General features: G+C 58.5%; 4 protein-coding genes across 5 annotated transcripts in view; 1 reads left to right on the plus strand and 3 right to left on the minus strand.

The window, feature by feature from the left end:
- Nucleotides 1-276: 276 nt before the first annotated feature.
- SPATA2L (spermatogenesis associated 2 like) lies at nt 277-1,485 on the minus strand. Its single transcript, XM_064671361.1, has one exon. The coding sequence runs from the start codon at nt 1,483-1,485 to the stop codon at nt 277-279; it is 1,209 nt and encodes a 402-aa protein (XP_064527431.1).
- VPS9D1 (VPS9 domain containing 1) lies at nt 1,393-6,604 on the minus strand. Its single transcript, XM_064671080.1, has 16 exons — nt 6,448-6,604; nt 5,797-5,869; nt 5,615-5,707; nt 5,364-5,526; nt 4,982-5,093; nt 4,772-4,834; nt 4,523-4,575; nt 4,357-4,444; nt 4,154-4,239; nt 3,593-4,062; nt 3,332-3,461; nt 3,062-3,255; nt 2,906-2,987; nt 2,649-2,753; nt 1,970-2,072; nt 1,393-1,504 (listed from the first exon to the last, which is right to left on the minus strand). Exons 1-15 carry the CDS (start codon nt 6,562-6,564, stop codon nt 1,997-1,999), a joined length of 1,905 nt encoding a protein of 634 aa, XP_064527150.1. The 5' UTR covers nt 6,565-6,604; the 3' UTR covers nt 1,393-1,504; nt 1,970-1,996.
- Nucleotides 6,605-6,677: 73 nt separating this feature from the next.
- ZNF276 (zinc finger protein 276) lies at nt 6,678-14,576 on the plus strand. 2 transcript variants are annotated; one of them, XM_064671081.1, is made up of 11 exons: nt 6,678-6,852; nt 8,075-8,387; nt 8,501-8,553; nt 9,191-9,691; nt 10,535-10,613; nt 11,711-11,791; nt 12,099-12,209; nt 12,278-12,353; nt 12,718-12,835; nt 13,075-13,174; nt 13,814-14,576. In XM_064671081.1, exons 1-11 carry the CDS (start codon nt 6,699-6,701, stop codon nt 14,097-14,099), a joined length of 1,872 nt encoding a protein of 623 aa, XP_064527151.1. In that variant the 5' UTR covers nt 6,678-6,698; the 3' UTR covers nt 14,100-14,576. The 2 variants fall into 2 exon arrangements, with proteins under 2 accessions (XP_064527151.1, XP_064527152.1); XM_064671082.1 differs by having other exon boundaries at nt 8,078-8,387.
- Nucleotides 14,503-22,852, minus strand: part of FANCA (FA complementation group A) — a 33,314-nt gene continuing 24,964 nt past the window's right edge. Inside the window, exons 31-43 of the mRNA XM_064671362.1 lie at nt 22,642-22,708; nt 22,244-22,410; nt 21,838-21,943; nt 21,145-21,204; nt 20,686-20,790; nt 19,950-20,062; nt 19,079-19,220; nt 17,965-18,027; nt 16,665-16,770; nt 16,222-16,297; nt 15,688-15,829; nt 15,268-15,357; nt 14,503-14,782 (exon numbers count right to left, since the gene is read on the minus strand). Of these exons, the coding sequence (XP_064527432.1) occupies nt 14,675-14,782; nt 15,268-15,357; nt 15,688-15,829; nt 16,222-16,297; nt 16,665-16,770; nt 17,965-18,027; nt 19,079-19,220; nt 19,950-20,062; nt 20,686-20,790; nt 21,145-21,204; nt 21,838-21,943; nt 22,244-22,410; nt 22,642-22,708 (1,345 nt within the window). The 3' untranslated portion in view covers nt 14,503-14,674. The remainder of the gene's footprint in view (nt 14,783-15,267; nt 15,358-15,687; nt 15,830-16,221; nt 16,298-16,664; nt 16,771-17,964; nt 18,028-19,078; nt 19,221-19,949; nt 20,063-20,685; nt 20,791-21,144; nt 21,205-21,837; nt 21,944-22,243; nt 22,411-22,641; nt 22,709-22,852) is intronic.

The raw sequence follows: 22,852 nt of genomic DNA on the forward strand, positions 1-22,852 counted from the left end.
GTCCCTGCCCTAGGACCAGGCATCCAGATCACCCCTCCCCAGGACAGGAGACCCCCACACTGAGGCAGCTGCTTTACTGATGCATGGAGTCATTTACAGTGGGAGCACTGGGGCTGGAGCAGGGCCTCTCCTCCTAGAGCCCAGCACAGGCACTGCCATCTCAGGGGGGTTGATGAGTTCAGTGTCCTTGTGCCAAGCTGTGGCTGTTCCTGTTCCCTTCCTGCTGCAAGGGCCAGGCAGTGGCCATGCCCCTCCTGTGCCCTTCCACCAGCAGTATTAGGAGTGGGGTCCAGAGCCATCGGCCAGCAGCATGTCCAGCTCCGTGCGCTGCAGCCAGAGCCGCTGCTGGCGCTCCCCGCGCAGCTCTTGCCCGTGGTGCCGGCTGCGGCAGGCACGGCCTGTGGCACAGCCCCCTGTGTGCAGCTGCCGGCAGGTGCTGCAGCAGTACGAGGGCAGCGTGCCCCGGCGCAGGCACGAGTGCAGCTGGTAGCAAGGCAGCTCCGGGGCATCCTGGGGGCAATCCTGGGGCTCCCCCAGCACTTGGGGGCTTCTGCTGCCCCCTGCAAACTCCTGCTCCAGGAAGAGGTGAGAGGTGTCTGGCTCAGCACTGCCCACAGGCTCCGGCTCATTGCAGTGTCCCCAGCCCCTCATGGGCACGTCCTGAGGGTCCCTCCACAGTGCTGGGGGGGCTGTGTCCTCGCCCCCCATGTCCTCGGGGATGTCCAGTGTGTCCCGGTACAGATCTATGCAGTCAGCAGCCGCCCCACACTGCATCCCCGGGTCCCGCAGCAGCTCCAGGCAGCTCTGCCCATCCCTGGCCCGGTGCCGTGCCTCCAGCAGCTCCTCGGCGCAGGGCTGGCGTGGCTGCAGCTGCAGCGCCAGCTCCCCCAGGATCTCGCACTCCAGCCGGCAGCACAGGAATCCAGCAGCGGCTGCAATCAGCACCGGCCCCGAGGGCAGCCGGGCCACAGCCAGGCGGTGCTGGTCCCGCTGCTCGTAGCCCAGGCGGCCCAGACTCCGCAGCAGGTCGCCCTCGGGAAGCGCCGGGCGCAGCAGGTGCACAAAGGCGCCGGAGAAGGTCTGCAGGGAAAGCGGGGGCATGGCTGGAGGTGTCAGGAGACCCCCAGAGCATCCCCCCACCACCGCGGGGCTCACCTGGATGGTGCCAAACTCCCGGCGCCACGGGAAGAGGTAGAGGTTGAGGGCTGCCAGCTCCAGCAGCCGGAAGGCGCCAGCCAGGCCCCGCAGCGCCAGCTCAGGGTCGGGCTGGCCCCGCAGCCCCCGGGCCAGCAGGGCCGGGCCGTCCTCTTGCAGGGCCCCGAGCAGCGCCGGCTCCCGCCGCAGCCGCTGCCGCAGCCGCTCCGCCACCGCGGGGTCCGGGCAGGGCCCGGCGGGGCCGAATTCCTGCTCCAGGCACCGCCGGTACTCCTGGTGGAACTCCTGCCGGAACTCCTGCCCGTACTCCTGCCTGTGCTCCTGCCGCATCGCCGAGCCCGCACACATCCTGGGGGTACCGCAGCGTGAGACCCCACTCCGCACCCAAACCCCGTGCTCTGGCACCCCAGGGCCCCTGAGACCCCAGACCCTGGGCCCCCACGCCTGTGAGACTCAGAACCTCTGTGACCCCAGACCCTGAAGCCCCGGCACTCAGACCCGTGAGACTCTCCCAGCTTGGCATCCCCCCAAACCTGTGAGGACCCCCAGCCAAAGCCTCAGCACCGGAACTCCGGCCGACGAGGGCCCCCCGGCCCCGTTTCCCCCCGCCAGCCCACGGTCCCAGTTCACAGCCACCTCCGGTGTCCTTCCCCGGCCGCGGTCCCCTCCACCTGCCGGTCCCGGCCGCTCCCGTTCCCCTTCCGCGCTCCGCGGCCCGGAACGCGCGAGTCGCCCGTGGCTCCGCCCCCGGGGCGGGGCTGACCAGCGCGACAGCGCCCCCCCGCGCCCGGGAGGACCCGGGGGCGGTCAGCACCTGCCCGGCGGTGTCGCTGCCCCCTCCTCACTGCAGGGACTCCACGTAGGACAGGGCGCTCTGCAGGGACGTCAGGCAGTACCCCTCCTCCCCGATCAGGTACCTGCATCCACACCCGCCACACTGTCACCAAGGGGACACCGGGTACCTGGCACCACCAGGACACTGGCACCACCCGGACACTGCCATGGCCGCCGCACCCAACACAGTGCCATCATAGCTGGGACACTGCCGTGGCTGAGACACCATCACAGCCACCACACCACCATCATGGACATTGCACTGTCAGCACCACCATGCCATCATGGCTGGGACACAGCCATGGCCAGGACACTGACGCTGCTATCACAATGTCGTGGCCAGGACTCTGCCGTGGTCAGCACACTGCTACAGCCACCATGCCATCACAGCCAGGACACCACCACAGCTGGGACATCATTATGGCTGGGATACCATCACAGCCACTGTGCCATCATGGCTGGGGCACTGCTGTGGCCAGGACATCATCACAGCCACCACACCACCATGGCCACCACCCCGCAGCCCTGTGCTCACAAGACCTGCTGCTCCCACCCATGTTCCCTCCTCACACCTCCCACCCCGGCAGCCCTGTCCTGGGAGGAGTGACAGTGTCCCCAGCCCAGGGGTGCTTGCATGGCCCAGCATCCCCAGCACGTACCCCTCATGAATGAACTCCTCCAGGGCAGCACACTCGGAGAGCAACTGGGGCAGCCCTGTCTGCAGCACCACGTAGGACAGGATGGGCAGCAGGTCATCTGCCCCACTGGGACAACAGGGATCGTCAGCCATGGTGGCAATGGGGACTGGGGCCCCAACACCAGCCACAGAAAATCTCAGCCCCACACCTGCCCCTCTCCCTCCCCCAGCTCTGCCTGGCCATGAGCCTGGCCTGCCCCCTGTGCCCCTTGCACTCACATGGCGGCCGAGGCAGGGGTCCGGGTGTCCCGGGCACCGCAGTACTCCTCAGCACACTCGCAGATGCCACGCAGGGCTCGCACTGTGGCACAGGGTGGGTGCTCAGGGTCACCTGCCAATCCCCGTTCCCCCTGCCCCATTTCCCCTCCGACTCACCAATGCACTCCAGCTTCCTGCGGGGACAGGTCTCCAGTGGGATGAGCCGCAGGTCCTGCACTGCGGAGGCGTAGGGGGGGCGGCCGGGGGCCGTGGGGAAGAGGCGGGAGGCCAGCCCCATGTCGGCGGGGCTGGCATGCCGGTGCCGCTCCATGCTGAGTGCCAGGGCCGCCTCATGGGGCCGGTGCACGGCCCTGGGGGCACACAGTAAGGGAGGGGCTGCCGGGAGGGGGTGATGGGGCCTGGCATCCCCAGGGTGGGTCATGGTACCTGTAGAGGGCCAGGAGCGGGGCCCAGAGTGGGGGAAAGAAGGCCTCCTCCAGGCAGGCCAGGCACTGGTCCTTGCCGGCAGTGGTACCGAGCCCCTCGAAGGCCAGCAGGGTCAGGGCCAGCAGCCTGTCTGGGGAGGGCAAGTCACGCAGCACACTTGTACCCCCCATCCTGCCCACCCTGCACCTCGAGTCAAAACGAGTTGCAGGAGAGCCCACAGACAGCCCCCATCCTGCCCCCACTCCTTCGGCTGCCCCTCACCAATGGCGTTGTGGATGTCCCTCACAATGCCCTTCAGCAGCTCTGGCAGCGCCGTGTCCTGCCCAGGGCCAGCCGGGGGCTCCGCGGGGGCCCAGCCCTCAGAGGATGCCAGGAACCGCTCCAGGTCCTCAAAGGAGCTCTCCCGGGGGGTCTGGGGGGCCCCTGCGGGCCCCAGGGTGCCAGAGTCAGCGAGGGGGGTGCTGGACTGGCTGTGCCGCAGCGCAGCCGGGCCGTGCTCAGGCACCGAGAACATGCAGTGCAGGCTGCGGGAGGCGCGGAGCCGGCGACCCCCCGGCTCAGCAGGCAGGGAGGAGCCCCCTGTGCCCCCCACATCCAGTGACAGGAAGGAGAGGCCCGAGGGGGAGGCGGGGGAGGCATCAGCGGGGCCCTGGCTGACAGCAGGGTACAGGCGGGCGTACACCGTGCACTGCAGCCGCCGCAGGAGCTGCGAGATCGGGTGCTCGGGGGAGCTGCAGGCAGAGGGGCACAGTGGGTGGGGGGCACTGGCACATGGCCATGGCCCCCCCACTCTGGGCAGGGCCCTACCCACCACAGCAATACCTGAGGAGGCAGGAGAAGAGCCCTGACACCACGGAGAGATCCGCCGGGCTCCGCTTCAGCTGGGCCTTCCACTGCCTGGGCCAGTCCTGGGGAGCGTCCATGGCTGGTTATGGGAATGGCAAGGTCTCCTGCCCCATGGCATGGCCCCCTGCCCCCTAGTACAGGCCCCTGCTCCCTTTCAGCAGCCCCCAGCACACACTCACATGGTCCTGCTCGTATTCGAGGATGGCAGCGTAGAGCTCTCGCTGCTCCTGCTCCTCAGGGGTGAGGGCCACATTGCTGGAGAACCTCCTGGGACACCCCGGGCTGGTGAGGGCACTGCCAGGGTGTCCCTGGCCCTGGGGTCCCCGCGGTGACATCCCCACTCACCGGTTTGCTGCCTCCTGCAGCCGCAGCCGCCGCTCCTCCATCTTGCGCTGCAGCTGGGCCACAGCTCAGTTAAGGGTCTGGAGCCCCCACACCGACAACCTGGGGCTGGATCAGCCCTTCACCCTCCTCCATCCCCCTCCATCCCCCAAGCCAGGAACCCCAAAGGCCTGTGAGGGATTGGTGACACCAAGGACAGGGCAGAGGCTCTGCCAGAGCTGGCCCTCAGAGCAATCCCCATGGGAAGGATACAGTCTCCTCCCGGGCCTTGGCAATCACCAGGTTCTCCATCATCTGCCGCTGCAGGGACAGTGTCTGTGGAGCAGGGGAGTGTTGGGAACACACACACCCCCACATCCCACAGTGGGGAGCAGGGGGTCCCCCAGGCACTGCAGGGACACTCTCCCTGCCAGCTCTGTATAGCTTTATCTGCTCCCAGCCCCTCCTCAGCCCCCTACTTGCCAGGGATGTTTTCTGCAGGGCCTGGCTGGGGTTCAGCCGTGCCACCCGTGCCTCATAGGCCGCCTTCAGCTTCTGGTTCTGCAGAGACGCCTCTTCCAGCGGGGTCAGCTCCCTGTGGGAATGGCCTCAGCACCCACCACAGGGCATGGGACACATGCCCACACTACGGCCCCCTAGGCATGTGTAGGGCAGTCACCAGTCCTTGTGTCCCAGCCCACGCCAGCTCCCTATGTCCCATCCCTCTGTGTCCAAGCCCCCATGTCCCACCCTGTGTCCCAACACCCCCTGTCCCAGTCCCCTGTGTCTGAGCCCCTCATGTCCCACCCCATGTCTCAGCCCACACCACCCTCCCTGTCCCACCCCCCTGTTCCACCCCCCGTACTTCCGAGCGCTCTGTGCCTCTGCAATCTGCAGCTTCTGGAAGATCTCCGGGGGCAGGAAGGGCGAGAGCTTCCCCCCCTCGTCTGAGCAGACCCGGCGGTGCCTGGGCAGGGGGGCAGGGCCCCCTCCCCTCTCCTGCACAGCCGGTTTCACCTGGGCTTTCCCTAGGGAGGGGGACAGGACAGGTCAGCTGTGCCCCTGTCCTGAGGGAGACCTAGCTCCCCAAAATGGGACCCCCATCACATCACTCACCCAGCACTGCTGCAATGGATTTGACCCTCTCCAGGCACTGCTCTGCCAGCTTCAGCAACTTCGGGGTGTCGGGTGTGACACCCTCACTGCTCTCTGTGGGAAGGGGAGTGTCAGGGTCCCACCCACTGACCCCCCTTGGTTTGGGGGAGGGCTGGGGGGTCGGAGGTCCTGCCCTGCCCTACCTGTCCCCACCGCCTCTTCCTGCAGGGCCTGCATGATGAGGGTGATGCTCTTCAGGTACTCCATGTAGGCCTCCTACAAAGTGAGGGCTCAGCTGGAACCCCCGGGACCACCCTGGGACTCCCCCGGGACCCCCGGCCCTGCTGGCAGCAGGGAGGTGTCCGGGGGGGCACCCGTGAGACCCTCACCACCCGGATCGGGCCCTCCCCGGGGATGTCGGGGCTCCGGGAGGGGCGGGGGGCAGCCCAGGGATCTCCAGACCCCGCAGCCTGTCCGGGGGTGGGGGGAGCTCGGGGCACTCCATGGCCTCCGGGAGACCCCAGGGCCGGGGCGGCCAAACGGGAGGCTGGGGGAGCCCGAGGATGCGGGAGGATCCCGCGGATGCGGGGGCACACCGGGGATGCGGGACGAGCACTGGGGCGAACCCCGGGGATGCGGTGCGAGACCGGGGATGTGGGGGGAGACCGGGGATGCAGCTCCACGGATGCGTGGGGAGCCCGGGGGTGCAGGAGGAGCCGCAGGGTGCGGGTGAGCCCGGAGAGGTGGGGGGTGAGGCCAGGGATGACCCCCGGAGGTGTGGGAGGATCCTGGGGGCGCAGCCCCGGGGGTGCAGCCGAGCCCGGGGGTCCCTCCCCGCCCGTCCCCGCGCTCACCCGTGTCCGCCCGGCGCTGTCCATGCCCAGGGCCCCGCTGGCCGTCCTCATGGCTCCCTGCAGCCCGCGGCCCCCCCTGCCCGGCACGGGCCCCTCGCCGCCCCCCGGCGCGGCCATGGCCGCGGGGCCGCCCGGAACGGCGCGCTGGGGCCGCGGGCGCGCCCGGAGTGCTGCGGGACGGACCGCGCGGCGGGTCCCCCCGTCCGGCGGGGGCGCTGCGGGCGGGCGGAGCCCCGGGCCCGGCGGGGACGATGAAGCGCGATCGGCGCGGGCGGTTCCTGGCGGCCCCGGGCGGCCCCCGGGCCCCCCCCGCCCCCCGCCGAGCCCCTGGCACCACCGCCCGCGCCGCCGAGCCCGCCGCACCCCCCGAGCCACCCGCGGCCGCCGCCTGCGCCCCGGAGGCAGGTGAGGCCCGGGCGCGGGGAGCGGGGCGGGGGAAGCGGGGACACGGCCGGCGCCGCTGCCCCGGGGCCGGAGCGGCTGCGGGACCTCCGTCGGGACCAGCCGCGTACCGGGGCGGACTATGGGGTCCGCGGGGGCCGGGCATGGGCGAGCCCTCGGTGTGGCGGGGCTGCCCCCGCACCGCCGGGGCAGACCCCCGGACCCGGGGCGCGGTGCCGAGCGCGCGGCGGGGCAGAATTTGCCTGTTTGTGGGGAATCTCTTCTCCTCTGAAGCGCCGAGGGTGCCGGTGCCGGTAACGACGAGGTAAGGAGGGGTTCGGCAGACGGGGAGGATGAGCGGGGGAACCCCCTGCCATCCCGGAGGACTCGGCCGCTGCCTGCCCCGGTTTAGGGGCGACCGGGACCCTCTTGCCATCCCGGTTTATGGGCGACCGGAACCCTCCCGCCATCCCAGTTTGGGGTTTGGAGGTGACCGGGACCCTCCCGCCACCCCGGTTTGGGGGTGGCCGATATCCAGGCACATTGCGGCTGAGGCAGGAGATAACTGGGATCTTAAACGGCTCCGTTGGGTGTCTGAGTTGGATCAGGGCCGGAAGGAGGCTGTGCCGGGGGTTTTCCTTGTGCTGGCAGACAGTCGGGGTGCAGCGGAGGGATGGAGAGTATTCCACAGGATGGAAATGCCACAGGTCACTGCACTGGAAGACACTTTGCATCCTGCCCCGCTGCTCTGGGTCAGGAGCTGCGTGTCCCCGGCTCCAGGGCACTATGCAGGGGTTGAGGAATGGGACAGCCAGTGCTGGGATGGCCGAGGGACAGGACACCGGCTGTAAATATTTGGGAGATAAATACCAGGAAAGGGGAAGAACTGCTGAAACCGAGGGATGGCATTGGCAGAGCCCCAGCAACACCACAGTGAGGAGGAGGCTCCTCTACTAGGACACTGGGGCCAGAAAAGCTGATTTTGGGTCAGCTGGTGTGGGAAGGGTCAGGGGGAAGGGAGGTCTCTTCCTACTTGGATTTTCTGTGCTTTGCTGGAGGCAGGGCTTTGGAAGCAGCAGGATGAGGGGAAGGGGAACATCCCATGTGTGTGGGTGCTGTCATCCAGCAGGGATGAGGGGAAGGGGAACATCCTAGGTGTGTCAGTTCTGTCACCCAGCAGAGATGAGGGGAAGGGGGACATCCTGGGTGTGTTGGTGCTGTTCCCCAGCAGTTCTGTCCCTCTCAGCAGGAATCGGCAGAGCCCTGAGCACCGGGTACTGTCGCCTGTGCCACGGGAAGTTCTCCTCCAGGAGCCTGCGCAATGCCTTTGGGAAGGTGCCCGTGGTGGGGGAGAACTCGGAGAAGCAGCGGCGCGTGGACCAGGTGTTCTTCACCGACTTCCAGCGGCTGGTGGGGGTGGCGGTGCGGCAGGACCCGGCGCTGCCGCAGTTCGTCTGCAAGAAATGCCATGCCCAGTTCTACAAGTGCCGCAGCGTCCTCCGCACCTTCATCCAGAGAGTGAACGCCTCACCCACGGGCCATGCCAGGTCCAAAGGAAAGTAGGTGGCCTTTCTCCCGTCCCAGGAGCAGCACGGTGCTGCACAGTGCTGCGTGGTGCCACGTGGTCCCTCCATGACCCCCCAGCCCCACTGTGCTGCTCTGGTTTTTGCAGGAGCGGCGCAGCCCTGGCACAGCCGGGCACGGAAGGAGGTGCCTCCTGCCTGGGTGAGTGCCTGCTCCTGGAGCTGCTCCCTTTTTCCTTCTGCCATGCCACCAGCTGGGGTTGATGGGTGATGGGGAATGACCATGTGCAGGGCAGGTCTGGTGTTCTGTGACACGGCTGGTTATGGTTCCCCTTCTTCCCTCTGGCCTCCTGGGAGGATCCTCACCTTCCCAAACTGAGCCAAACAGGCACAAGCTCACCTGGGTGTGCAAAGAGCAGGTGGAGCGGGTTTGGGTGGCAGTGCCAGGCCTGTTCCAGCCGCTATTGGACACCGGGGACAATCAGAAATGTACTTTCAGCTGTGAAGTGAAAGATGGAGGAAGGTGGTGGAATCACCGTCCCTGGAGGTCTTTAAGTAAAGACTGGATGTGGCACTCAGTGCTCTGGTCTGGTTGACAAGGTGATGATGGGTCACAGGTTGGACTCAATGATCCTAAAGGTCTTTTCCAATCTCATTGATCCTGGCAGGTGCTGGATCTGCCCCGCTCCAGCCCATCTGGGCGCAGCCCCTTAGAGTGGCTCCCACGTGCCTTCTGGGGCAGCCCCGGGGGGGAACAGTTCCACATCCCTGTCCCCTCTGTGTCCCCTGCTGCCAATCACTGTCCCCAGGCCTGACTGTGCTGCCTCTGTCCTGCATAGTTGACCTGATCACGTCCAGCCCGCAGTGCCTGCACAGCCTGGTGACATGGGCGCACACCCACGCCGGGAGCTGCCCCTCGGTGCCCAGCCTGCGGAGTGTCCTGTCTTCTGAGTACTGCGGCATCATCCGCGCTGTGTGGGGCTGCGGGGATGGCCACGACTACATCATGGACACGGCCTCGGACTGCAGCACCGTGCTGGTGGACAACGCCCTGGCTGTCAAACGCGAGTGGAGCAAGGGCATGGCACAACAGCGCTTGACTGACAACGGGGCTGGAGCAGACAATGCCGAGGCTGTTCCTGCTCCCAAAGCCCAGTATGCTCCAGTAAGGACAGCTCCTTGCCAGCAGCCCGCGAACAAAGGGACCACGGCGGTGCCACTGGATGTGGAGGACGAGGCACTGCAGGACAGGGATCCATCCCGCTCGGAGCTGGACAGCGCAGCCTCTGTGCGGGAGCAGGCCCTGCCACAGCCCGTGTCCCCGCTGAGCACTGCCACAGGTAAGGGATTTGCCTCCTGATCTCCCTCCTGGCTTCTGGGGAAGGGAAGGGAGCTGGAGATGTGGCCAAGAGAGCGATGGGGGGTGGACCCCCTTCTTGGAGACTGCTGCTCCTCAGGGAGGATGCAGATTCATCTGGGAAGTGCTGACTGCCCGGAGAACTGGCTCCAACTAGGGATGGGTAGGCTGAGTGTTGCAGAAGGGACAGGGTAACACAGGGTCATACTTCTCTCCCCATGTGCTGCTCCCCCTCTGATGGGGGGCCAGACCCTGCTGCCATGCTCTTCCCAGGGACACAGCGTGGAGCAGTTGCTGGTTCTCCAGCACCACCTTTGCCAGATGTTTCTTTCTGCCAAACCCCAGGAGCCCCTTCTGTCCCCAAAGGAAAACTTCTGGGTGGGCTTGGACTGAGTGAACATGGGTTTGCTTCTGAACTGCCACAAACACCACTTTCATAAGTGAGGAATTAACATCTATTTTGAGTTCCAGAAGCGGGGCTGTGTTTAGCTCCAGTATCCACAGGAGATGTCTGCTGCTGGACACAGGAATGGCAGCTGGGACTTGCTTGGGGACGAGTCTTTCAATTATGGGTGTCACAGGGGGAACCAAAAGCTGCTCCTGGGAGCTGCAGGGCCAAGGCTGTCCTGTCCCAGAGTGCAGGGAGAGCCATCTCTGAGCACACAGACATAGTCTGGTTTAAACAATCATTGATTTGTCATGGAGCATGTGTTTCCTTCCCATGGTGTGACCACGCCGAGCACACCCAGAGCAGTCGGTTCCTCCTCGGCAGCCGTGGCTCTGCTGCTTTTCCTTGTAACGCACCATGTTCTCCTTCATTCCCTAGGACAGTTGAGTGGGAAGCAGGTTCTGTCTGCAACGTCGGATGAGCGGGTAAAAGACGAGTTCAGTGACCTTTCTGAGGGGTGAGAGAAGAGTGGGTTTAAAATAGCCTAAATGTCTTCTTTGCCAGTGTGAACTGCCCCAACTCGCAGAGCTCTTTCTCCACCAGCGCCCCGGCCCTGGCGGCCCCTCAGAACCGGTGCCGGAGTGGCGGCTCTGCCGCGGCCACCATGGGGCTCCTGGCACTGAGGCTCTGAGCTCCCCTCCTCTGCTGGCAGGGGTTTGCACACACGTGTGCTTCGCGTTTGGTGGCTGCTTCCAGCAGTCCTGGCCCTGTTTCATCCCCTCTCTGATCTGGAGAAGAAGCCATGCCGGGGGCTCGCTTGGTCTGGGTGGCGCTGCTCCAGCTCCTCAGCCTCGGAGCAATTCCCATTGTGGCTGGGGCTGCGGGAGAGCAGTGGGAGCTGGAATGCAGGCACGGGGTGGCACGTGGAGAAACCGCCCCATTTGCTCCCGGGGAGAGTGATTAACTGGGAAGTGGGAGCGGGAGGGAGCTTGGCAGCTCCACGGTCCGTGTGAGCAAAGATTTGGCTCAATCCTTCCAACACAAGTATTTGGAGTGGGGCTGTAAATACACCAATCCAGGCATTCCAAAGGGCCAAGTGCAGAGTGAACTATCAGCTGAACTATCAGCTGTCACATTAAAAGTGCCACAACAATTTATTGCCTCTTTCCTGGCTTTGGGAATTAATTGCTTCTTCCATGGCTTAAAACGTAAAAGAAGGAAAAAGAAAAACCCAAACCCACGTGGCTGCTACATTTGAGGGAACACGGAATGACCTGCAGCTTCATTAACCTGTGCCAGACAATTTGTGACATTCTTGCTCCACAAAATTCCTTCTCCCAGTAGAGGAAGCGGAGCCACATCCCTCACCCATGAATAGATCCTTTCAGTAACAGCCATTTTTTTGTTCTCCTGACAGTGGTTCGATTATTCTTGCAGAGATTTAGTCCTAAAAGGACCTGATTTGGGTCTTTGCTCTCTTGGGGAGAGGCCGGGGAGGACACAGAGTGGCTGCCATGCCCCGCGGTGGGGATGGATATGCTGGGAACAGGGAACTGCTGGTGCCCAAGGGCCATCCAGGTGCTGTGTGGGTAAAGGGTTTCTCCTCTCTCTCAGGGACTTCCTGAGTGATGATGAAAGTGAGAAGAGAAACGTGCAATCCTCAGATGACTCCTTTGAGCCTTACCCCGACAAGAAGTAAGGGGCTCTTGGGGTAGGGTGGGGGGGCTGGTGCTCATCCCCGCAGGGCCAGCACATCATTCCTTATGGCTTTGTTCCCTACACATTCCTGTGGGGTCACAACAGTGCCCCCAAGCCCCACATCAGGCTGAAGCTGGGCCACATCCCTGATCCCCAGGCCCAGCACAGCCATAGCCTGGCTCGTGTACCTGGGGCTGTGTGTGCTCCTGCTTTGCCAGGTTAAGCATCAACCTGGGGGACACTTGGGTAGGAGGACTAAAATCAAGATCAAGTCTTAAACCACTGTCCTGATTCCTTTTTGGAGGGTTTCTGGCAAGAAGAGCGACAGCAAAGAAGCAAAGAAAGTGGAAGAGCCCAAAATAAGGAAGAAGCCGGGGCCTAAGCCAGGCTGGAAAAAAAAAATCAAATGTGAACGGTAAGGAGGCTCTGGGAGGCTGGGCCCCAGCCCCATGCCTGCACTGCCTCACACAGCTCTGCTTCCAGGGAGGAGCTGCCCACCATCTACAAGTGTCCTTACCAGGGCTGCACCGCTGTCTACAGAGGGGCTGATGGCATGAAGGTGAGCTGGAGTCTGCTCCCATCCCAAACCAGTAGCTTCCAGTACTATGGAGTCACTTCCATGTGAGCAGAGGATCCCCAATGGGTTTAATTCCCTGCCTTGCTCTATGAGAGGCAATGAGCCACTAAAAGCAACCGGCTGGGAACCCCAGCCTCTTCCAGTCTGCTCTGCCTTTCTCTGCTCCTCCTGTCTTGGTAGGCTACCATTGGTTCACAGCAGCCCTTGGAACAGATTCCGCTGTGTCTGGTTAAAGCCCCTGCTGCCAGGGGTAGATTGGGATGCAAATCCTGTTTTTTCACATAGGGGTCTCTGTTTCTGAGGATCCAAGCTTTTCCCTGTCAGAAGCTCTGTCCTTGCTTTGCAGAAACACATCAAGGAGCACCACGAAGAGGTGCGGGAGAGGCCCTGTCCTCACCCGGGCTGCAACAAGGTGTTCATGATCGACAGGTACCTCCAGCGGCACGTCAAGCTCATCCACACAGGTATGTCCCAGCAGGGGACAGGGCACAAACACCCAACGCCTCGTAGCACAAGGATTGGAGGTGCCATGGGAGGGCTCTGGGAGGGGGGCAGGACTGCCTGTAAACCTGGAACAACCCCTCACGTGGGGGACGCAAGGCAGGGGAGGAATTCAGACTCCAGCAGGGAGTGTGGGCAGCTGCGTGTGTGGTGCATGTTCCAGGAATTGGCAGATTCCATGAATCTCCTGTTCCCCTTGCAGAGGTACGGAACTATATCTGTGATGAGTGTGGGCAGACCTTCAAGCAACGCAAACACCTCTCAGTCCATCAGATGCGGCACTCGGGAGCGAAGCCCCTGCAGTAAGTGATTCCAGCCCTCCCCTCACAGCAAGGGGATCAGAGGGATCAGTCACTGTCCCTCTGGCACAGGAATTCTGGGGTACAAATGCTGCCTGTAGCTGGCAGCATCCTGGCCAAATTGCTTTAAACAGAATAAATGAGGAGAGGGATGGAACACCTCTCCTATGAGGAAAGGCTGAGAGAGCTGGGGATATTTTGCCTGGAGAAGAGAAGGCTCCAGAGAGAACTTAAAGCCCCTTCCAGGCCTAAAGGGGCTCCAAGAGAGCTAGAGAGGGACTTTGGACAAGGGCCTGGAGGAACAGGACAGTGGGGAATGACTTCCCACTGCCAGAGGAAAAATTCTGCCCTGGGAAGGGGGAAGGCCCTGGCACAGGTTGCCCAGAGAAGCTGTGGCTGCCCCATCCCTGGGAGTGTTCAAGGCCAGGTTGGACGGGGCTTGGAACAACCTGGCCTAGTGGAAGGTGTCCCTGGCCATGGCAGGGGGTGGGACAAGATAAGCTTTAAGGTCCCTTTCCACCCAAACCATTCCGGGATTCTGTGATTCAGCGAAATGTCCATCCCCAACACCTGCTCCAGCTCCAGAGGTCTCCCTGGCTGAGTGAGTCAGGGTCAGATGCTGAGCCCCCTTTTGCCCTGCAGGTGTGAGATCTGTGGGTTCCAGTGCCGCCAGCGTGCGTCCCTCAAGTACCACATGACCAAACACAAGGCCGAGGCGGAGCTGGAGTTCGCCTGTGACCAGTGCGGGAAGCGCTTCGAGAAGGCCCACAACCTTAACGTCCACATGTCCATGGTGCACCCTCTGACCCAGACTCAGGACAAAGCCAAGCCACTGGAGCCAGAGCCCATCCTCCTCCTCACTACTTCAGGGACTCCGGAGAACCAGGTGGTGAAGCCAGAAGTGACTGTGCAGCAGGAACCCACCTGAGAGGGACGGGGCTCCATTCCCAGCCTAGCCCCGTAGAAACCGTACGGCAGAGTGGAGATTTAAATCTACGTTTTAGTCTCCCAGAGAACTCCATGGAATTAGCTTCAGCTTGCTCAGAAAAGGCTTGTTCTCATGCTGTGATTTCCATGCTCACGTCTGATTCAGCAGTGTTGTACTAAGAGTGTCTAATCCCAGGGGAAGGGACATTGGCAGCACCCCCTTTGTATCCCCATCCCCACGCACACATAGAAACCAAGTTGGCCACAACTGTTCCCTGCCTGCACAGAGGTGCCCTTGGGGCCTCAAGGGGGACAGAGGACAGTGGGACAACTTTAAGCAGACATTTTGTTTTGGAAAAAAAAAAAAACAAACCATAATTATGATTCCCAAAGCAAGTCTAAACTGAAATTTGTAACCTACTTTTTATTGTAACAAGAGCTTCATGGTTACGCTTGTAATAAATTATTTACAAAGTAATTTGAAAAAAAAAAAAGGCCCAGGTGAGAAAGGTGGCACCTTGTGTGCCCTGGCAGGTGTGGTTGGAGTGCTGTGCTGTGCCAGTGTCTGCCCCTTGCTCAGAACAGTTCCAGCTCTTCCTCCAGCTCCATAGCCACAGCAGGCCTGGAGAAGTGCAGGAGAGTGGCTCCCAGCTCTGGGTCAAGTTCCTCACAGGTGGCCAGGAGCTGGGGAGAGGGCAAAGAGCCAGTTTAGACCTCATGCTTCCTCACAGCCAGTTCCAGTAACACCTCAGCATTTTGCTGCCTCTTGGCCAAGCACAAGCAGAGGAGGGGGAAACTTCAGCACCTGCCCTTGGCTGTATTTGATGTTTCCCTCAGAGACCTAATGGGAATGGCCACGTGAGGGCAGGATTTGTGGGAATGGTGGAGGACATGGCCATGGCACTGGCTGAGCAGCAGGTGTCCTCCTGCACCCAAGCAAGTTAGGGAAGCACGGAACACTCCCAGGCATGTCAGGAAAGCAGAAAACACTCCCAGGCATGTTAGGGAAGCACGGAATACTTAGGGGCACGTTAGGGAAGCATGGAGCTTGGCACAGTCAAATCTGCAGCACCAGTGCAGGATCAGTGCCCCAGAAGGCTGCGCAGGCAGCAGCAGCAGCACTCCCAGCTCCCACACACTGGGAGAAAAGGGAAAACATCTGAATGTACCGGCTGTATGTTCCCAAAGCTCTGGGCGAGGCACTGTGGGATGGCTCCTATCAGGAACTGCCGGGCCACGGAGATCACCTCCAAGGGATCCTGCACAACACAAGAGGACTAAAGAATAGAATCAGTTACAGGAGGTTTTAAGCTGAAAAAGGGTAGATTTAGATTGGGTATTAAGAAGAAACTCTTCCCTGTGAGGGTGGTGAGGCCCTGGCACAGGTTGCCCAGAGAAGCTGTGGCTGCCCCATCCCTGGAAGTGATCAAGGCCAGGTTGGACGGGACTTGGAGCAACCTGGGATAGTGGTAGGTGTCTCTGCCCCTGGAAGGGGGTGCAACAAGATGGGCTTTGAGGTCCCTTCCCACCCAAACCATTCCAGGATTCTGTATTAAAAGAAAAAAAACAAGAGTCCAAGCTTCACTCACATGCTCTGTGGGGTCTTGCTCAGACTGTGGTAGGACCTCTCCTTCCACAAAGAGCCGTAGCAGCTGGATGTACAAGTCGAGTGCCACAAGGAGGAAGGTCGGCTCTCGCCGGAGGAGCTCCCGGGGGAAGCGAGGGGTGAGGCTGGAGGAGTCACACACAGGCTCTGTTAGCTCTGCTTCCATAGGAGACACACACAGGCACAAGGCAAACACAGCTGCTGCCTTGCCCGTGTCTGGTTTACAAGTCCCATTGTGTGTAGGGCTACCCCAGGAAGAGAAGGCAGCCAGGACACCCCTGTTTGGAGCACAAGGCTGAAGGGAAACTTCTGGAAAAGTTCTTTAGCAAAAGATATGGGGCTCATTAAACACCAATCCTGCCCTGATCGGGTGTTCTCTCCTGCACAGCTCAGGTAAGAGGTAAATATGTGCTCACGGCCAGGCCAGTGTGCTGTCACCTGCACACCAGCTACTGTAGGTGCAAACCATCCCCTACATCCCCCCTCAGACCTCCTGCCCAGCCCAGCAGGACTTTACCTGTAGAATGCCACAGGCAGGAGGCGGATGTGACGGTCTGAGGCTGCGTTGCGCAGGACACAGTATTTCCCAGAGCCTGGAAGGACAGAGAGAGGCACTGAGCACCTTCTGTGGCCTCACCTTCCATACTTCTAGAGCAGCACAGGGGCTGCACCATTTCCTTTCAGCCCACAATAAATACTGGTGCTTGGGAGTGGTGACCAGCAAGAGAAGCAAGTTGTCCCCTCAGGTTTTCTCTACTAGGAGGAACAAAACCAAGTTCAGTCATTCCTGATCATCAGCTGCGTTTCCATATGCTGCAGTAGAAACAGGATTCTTTTTTTAGCTTTTACTCAAGTATTTTTTGTGCTGCTTCCTCTCACAGCTACACTCTAACCCAAGTAATGGGCTCACCTGGCCAGCACCAAACCTCACCCTTCCACCCCCTGGGGGACAGGACTCACCTTGCTCTGCTGAATGGAAGAGAAGTGGCCAGGATGTGCCTCTCTCTTCTAGGCACTGCAAGATCTCCAGGGACCATTCCAGAGATGTCTGAAAATCCACTCCTTCCTGGGTGTCAGAAAGGAGAAGTCATTTGTCTTGGGCTTTAGTTGCATCAAAGCAGAGGAACCTTCACAAGACTGTACATGAAGTGCTCTGTTAAAGGACATTAAATATTTAGCGCAAGTCATTCTCCTTACTTGGCAGCCTGGATTCCCCCAGGGAATTGGGCAGTGGAGCAAGGCAGTGCCTCTATCACTAAATCAGGCTACCACAGGGCTCAGCTAAGAAGCATTTGTGAGAGAGGGGGAAGCAGCATCATGGAATGGTTTAGGTTGGAAAGGACCTTAAATATCATCCAGTTCCAGGCCCCTGCCATGGGCAGGGACACCTTCCACTAGACCAGGTTGCTCCAAGTCCCATTCAACCTGGATCAATCAACAATCCACTTCACATCCTGCTCCCACCCCACCACACTCCCCGGAGCAGGTTTTGTCCCCTCTAACCTTTCTAGTGACAACATGTTTTGGGATTATTGTGGGGGGGTTTTTTCATTACTCATTTTACTTGGATTAACCTCCCAGCTCTGTCTGCTCAAGATGTTTCTCTCTTCCCTGGCTCTTCCTCCAGACTCTCCCACAGGCAGACTGAGACCAAATGGTTATTTTTGCCTTGAATATGCTCCCTGATCCAATCTGTGAGGTGACTCCACAAATGGTTGCACTTCAAAGCTGAGGTGACAGCAAAGGGACAGAAACAAGCCTTCACAGGCAGGAGGATGCTCAGGGCAGACAGCAGCTGGAAGTAGCCTGTCATCTTTGCTCCTCCACTTAATAGCATTAAATCATTTGGAAAGTAATGTTCCTCCTTCCTGGGGACCCCTTCTCCCATGAAGTACCACATTCCAGCCTGAGGAAAAATATAATCTGACAGATGTGAAATGCTGCATAAAAGCTTAGAGAGATATGAGGTTCCTGCGCTACCTGGGAGGTGTAAGGTCTGAACAGGAAACTGCAAATAGTAAATCATTCAGGAAGAGAAATAAAATTAGTGAAAGGGGAGATAGCGTCAGCGAGAGGAAAACACAGGTTTAATCTGATGGGCACAGAAGAGCTTTCAGCAGGCTTGTCTGGGGTGTTACTGATCCCTTCCTCCTGGCAGAACAAGCTCCCAGCCTTCCCAGTGCTGGTACAAAGCAGTTTTGGGCAGCAAACCAAACTGATCAGACACATGTCATGGGAATTCCCTCGGGGCTGAACTTACCTTTGGTGCTATTTTGGCTGAGATGAGATCCAGGAGTGAGAAGAACAGCAGGGAAACAAGGAGCTGCAAGGAAAGGAGGTGCCTGTTAGTTGTACCTGCAGTGGTGACTCGGAACTTGGCCTTTCCAATAACATTTCACCAGGTACATTCCCAGGCTGGACCTTGATGGACTACAAGCACAGTGTGTTTGACCTGCTGGGACCCCAGTTACCCTCAGCCATTCCACAGTTCTCGCTCGCCCTGGCACTCTCCAGGATTTTGGGGGTGAAAGCTGCTGTTACTTCCTGTGTACTAAATGCTGATATCACCTCAATGACAACAGTTTCTGGCTCCAGACCAGTACAAACATTGGAGGAGTCAATCCCACAGGAAGAGGAGCTACTGTTGTAACCGCTGCCGGGAGCAATAAACCGCCAGAGTAAACATGAGGCCCAGGTTCTGCTTCAGCACTGTTACCTGTGAACCTCTTGACATAGGGACTGTGCCCTGACCCCAACTTTTTCCTGGAAAATCAACAGACAGGACTGCTTGGCAGCAGCCTGGCTTCCTTCTCAGCAGAGCCCTTCAGAGAATTCCCCTCCACTGAGGGTATTGAGCATGGTGAAAGACAGAGGCATTTCCTGGAGCCTCAAGAAATCTGTCCCTGGGATTCTCAGCACAATTTCCCAGAGCCCCTAAAATGCCTGCACTGCTGTCTCACAAACTTCCTGCATCTCCTTAACCTTCCAGCCAAGTTGCCTGAACTAAAATCCACAGGGACTGCTCTGTTGCTGGAGGGAGAGGGATGCTGGCACAGCATGGATCAAGCTCTCAGTCTCTGCAGGGCCCTCTCCAGCTTCAGTTTTTAATGTCACTGTTGAATAGCCCTCCCTGACTTCAGAGGAGCCAGAGTCTGAGTTAAAAGTTCAAGCTTTGCACAACTTTGCCTTTAGGATAAGAATTTACCAACTGGTAATTTCAGTCACCTTTCATCAATTAACCACCACAAGATTTCCCAACAGGGATTACCAGGGATACAGCACTATCTCAGGACAACTTTTCTCAGTTAAAGACCACCTATTTCTAGTTTTTGGGTGTTGGGAAGAGCAGACACATAAAATGCACCCAGCCTTGCCTGCTCTGCATCAGTCCCCAGCCTCTCCAGTGCCTCTCTCCCTCGTCCACGTGGTGACTGCTGTAGGATGGCACTGTGGAGGAAGGCAGCCAAGAGCCAGGGAGGGTCAGAGAGAGGGAAAACAGCTCCTGAAGAAAGGAATCTGGAAAACAAAACAAGCATGTTATGGGTTTGGAGGGAAAAAAGGGGAAAAAATACAGCTGTGAATGAGGAGAAAATCGGGGACTTGGGCAAAGATGCAAGTTTGTGACTGAGACCAAAAAAATAAATTATTCTCTGCATTTTTTTCCCTGCAGTTGGATGTTACATGGAGACAGTGTAAGAAAAAAAAACAAGTCTAGTATCAGGCAGAAGAATTCCCAAATCTCTTTTATCAGCAGTTGGACAGGTAGTTAACTCTACACTACAGAAGCATGTGATTATCACCTGCCATAACCTGCAAGGAGATTCTTACATCAATTCCCAGCTTTTGGAGAAAAGCTGCAGGGCACTGACATACAGCATAAGGACAGGTAAAGAGGGAAGTGAACAGCCAGTCAGCAGCTTCAGGAGCCCAGATTCCCCAAATCCAGGGAGTAAAGGGTGTGGCAGCTCCAGGGAATAACTCAACACTGTGCTAAGGCTTTGTCTAACCAGGACTCTGCCTTCCAGCCTCTTCTACAGAGATTCCCTTTTCCTTATGGGGAAGCACTCTGACCCACATTACACACAGGGCCAGACTAAATAATTATAATGACCCATTTTGAGTTTAAACCCTACAAAAGAGTCTATGTAGAGCTGTCCTGCAAGGCTCAGCCCACATGAGCATTCCAGGTCTCCCGGGGCTGGTCCTTCCAGGACAGCAGCTCCACACTCCATCCCTCACACACACCTTGTACTTGAGGACTGCCAGCCCCTCAGTCTGTCCAGCTCTTCTGCAAGTGGAGCCCCAAAGAGTCTCTTCCACTGAGAGCAAAGTACTGGCTCCAGCCTTGGCCACCACAGCTGGGGACAAAGATGGAAACCAGCAGCATTAGTGGTGGTGTGCTCAGTGGTTGGTTGCAGTCAGGTACAGCCAGGTACTCAAAGAAAGGGGGTTTTTCCCCTCTCCTTAATGAAAAAGTCCAAGTTGTGCATAAACACATCAGAAATTTCACACCCCGGAAATGCAGTGGGTCATTTGTGACCATGCTCATACCACGGTGCCCTGGAACTCCTTTAGCAGGACCAGTCAGAATGAAAGAACAGTTCCACAGGGGTGATGTCCACACTCACCACACGCAACAAAATGTGTATCCCCGTGTGAAATAGCACACAAGGAGTTACACATAGGACAGAGAAAAAAAACTGGGCATTTTGGTTGCTTGGGATGTAACAACCAGCCCCCCATAGTGCATCAGAGACCAAGACAAGCCTCCCAGCTCCCCAGTCTGAAACAGCCCCTGTGGTAACACACAGGGAGCCCAGAGCTGGGTTCAGCGATACCAAGGGCTCAAAAACAACCTGGAATTTTCCAAAGGCATTAAGAGTTTCTGTTAAATGTTGCACACTTAAATAACACTTAAAACAAGTGCTCTGAACTGGTGCTGAATTTCTCCCAGCACTCTTCAGCCAAAGTGAGAAGTTACCGCTGCAGAGAGGAGCACCAGGGGACATTTGGTTTGACAGGCTGTTAGAGCATCGTTGACCCCCTCTGCTGCCTCCTCACAGTCCAAGCTGGCATTGAGCAGGCCCTGGAAGAGGATAAATGACAGGATGACTCTACACATATGTCTCTGCTGCTTGAAGTCCCTTACTGAGCCATGTGAAGTAATCAGAGATAACTGTAGGGGTCAGCATGGCTCAGCAAAAGAAACACGTGCTCAACAGCTCCTTCCCCCACCAGCTTTACTGCATTGTATTAAAATTCACCTATATCACTACTTCCTCCTGCCACCTCTCCTCATTTTCCTGGATTACTGCTCTTCTTGGAATTACACTAGGAGTTCTCAAAACAAGGGTACAAAGGGCACACCTCGTGTATCAGGTGTCCTGGGAAGGGAAGCTCTGAGCAGGGACAGTGAGGCAGTGACAAAAGCAGCAGTTACCCTGAAGAAGTGAGCTGTGATGTCGTAGGAGAGCGCGTACCCTCTGGAACAGACATTTTTCTGCAGGAAGACAAGGAAAGGGAAACAAAAAAAAAGAATAATTCCTTCCCTTTGGAATATGATTTTCTTAAGAGCATTTTGAGTGTGTGGCAGAACAGGGCTCAGAAAGCACAGATCACCCTCTGAATCCTGATGGCAGAAACATGGTTTCTATATAAAGCAACCCCACGACTTGTGCTGCACAGTCCCTGCATCCCCGATCACCACGTGCCTGGGGTGGCAGCAGCAGATGGATTAACAGCCTTGGGATGAACAGACATTTCTGGCTGTGCCTAATGTGACAGTGCTGGAGAGCCTGGAAAGGCCAGTTGGGATGAATAAATAGAAGTCAGCTCTCTTCAGAGCACAAAGCAGTGTCCTGAGGGACCTGCAAGTCAAGTGACCTTCCCCCAGGAAGCTGCAGGGATGTTTCTGGATGTTTCCTAGAGTATTTTCACAGGAGGATGAGGAGGATCCCACTCTACAGCAAATCAGTTAAAGGCCCTGGCATGACAGAGGGATTGCAGAGGGGCTCATGCTCAGCCCCTTCCAGGCCTTCACAGGAACACTGAGCAGTTCGGCTGCACTCGACCTCCTGATCCTTATCTAGAGCATTTACCAACAAAGAATTACTGTTTGGCTCGAAATACATACCAGCTCTGAGTTCACAAAATGAAAAAAGTCTTCACAGTCTAACACTGTTCTCCTTCCTTTCCAACATGTGGTGATCAGAGTAGATGCAGGGAGCCCGACCAGAATCCTTAGGCAGGGAAAAATGAAAAATTGAGGTTACTGTCAAGAAGAGAATCAGCCTCCCCATGAAGATGTGTGGCCTTTGAAATCCAGTCTACTAATAGGGCAACAGATAGCCAAAGACAACACATGCAAATGAAGTTAAACGAGATGAGTACCAGGGAATAAGTGTCCCTTGCACAATTGTCACCATGACATACAGTGTCAGTCACTTGCTGTGGAATCAGAGGGGAGGACACATCACACTGTCCTGCTCTGAGCAGCAGTGTTGGTGGAGTTATTCCCAGCTGCTCAGACCTACACTTGCCTTCTGTGCAGCAGCAACTCCTGCTGCCTCCACAGCTGCTCTTCCAAAGCAGATCCGTGCTTTCTGTCTCTCAGTCTTCCCTGGAGAATCTCGAACAGGAAGTGTCTCTGGGCAGCTGAGCAGCTGAGACGCAGCTTTTGCCTACAGCTCAGCTCCAGCACCAGCTCCTGAACAGAGTGTGGGGGGAAAAAGTCAGGGCTGCACATCAGCCTGCACTCAAACCCTCTTTGTTTCTCTGAAGAAACACAGAGATCAATAAGAAAAACCTGTCTCAATCCCCATCCCACTGCTCACACATGAGAACCAAATGGAAACTCACAAGCACCAGGGTGTAAGGGAATACTTTGGTCAAGTTCTAGGATTGAACATCCAGGTAACATATCACAGCCTAAAATCACCTGCAGCCTGCAGAGAATCTCAGGGCTAAGTGACATCTTCGACTGGCCACAGCCACCCAGGTCCAGCCTGAAAAGAAGAGACACATGAGGTCACCAACCCTGTTAGCCTGGGGCACAGCACAGTTCAAATACAGTCAGATGCTTCAGATGAACACAGAGCTCAAACATTAATGTGCCTTAAATAAGCTGTAGCTGAGACAGCAGCTCTCCC

Source organism: Pseudopipra pipra, chromosome 14, assembly GCF_036250125.1.
Source record: "Pseudopipra pipra isolate bDixPip1 chromosome 14, bDixPip1.hap1, whole genome shotgun sequence".
Lineage (NCBI taxonomy): Eukaryota > Metazoa > Chordata > Aves > Passeriformes > Pipridae > Pseudopipra > Pseudopipra pipra.

Bases quoted from the DNA above. Each gene is read 5' to 3' on its own strand.
- SPATA2L (XM_064671361.1), bottom strand. From the start codon at position 1,485: ATGCGGCAGGAGCACAGGCAGGAGTACGGGCAGGAGTTCCGGCAGGAG.
- VPS9D1 (XM_064671080.1), bottom strand. From the start codon at position 6,564: ATGGCCGCGCCGGGGGGCGGCGAGGGGCCCGTGCCGGGCAGGGGGGGC. The intron at 5,708-5,796 runs GTAGGGCAGGGC...CCCTTCCCACAG, and splicing joins GGAAGAGGCGGTGGGGACAG to AGAGCAGTGAGGGTGTCACA. The intron at 2,073-2,648 runs GTACGTGCTGGG...GTGTGGATGCAG, and splicing joins GAGGAGTTCATTCATGAGGG to GTACCTGATCGGGGAGGAGG.
- ZNF276 (XM_064671081.1), top strand. From the start codon at position 6,699: ATGAAGCGCGATCGGCGCGGGCGGTTCCTGGCGGCCCCGGGCGGCCCC. The intron at 8,388-8,500 runs GTAGGTGGCCTT...TGGTTTTTGCAG, and splicing joins CATGCCAGGTCCAAAGGAAA to GAGCGGCGCAGCCCTGGCAC. The intron at 13,175-13,813 runs GTAAGTGATTCC...TTTGCCCTGCAG, and splicing joins TCGGGAGCGAAGCCCCTGCA to GTGTGAGATCTGTGGGTTCC.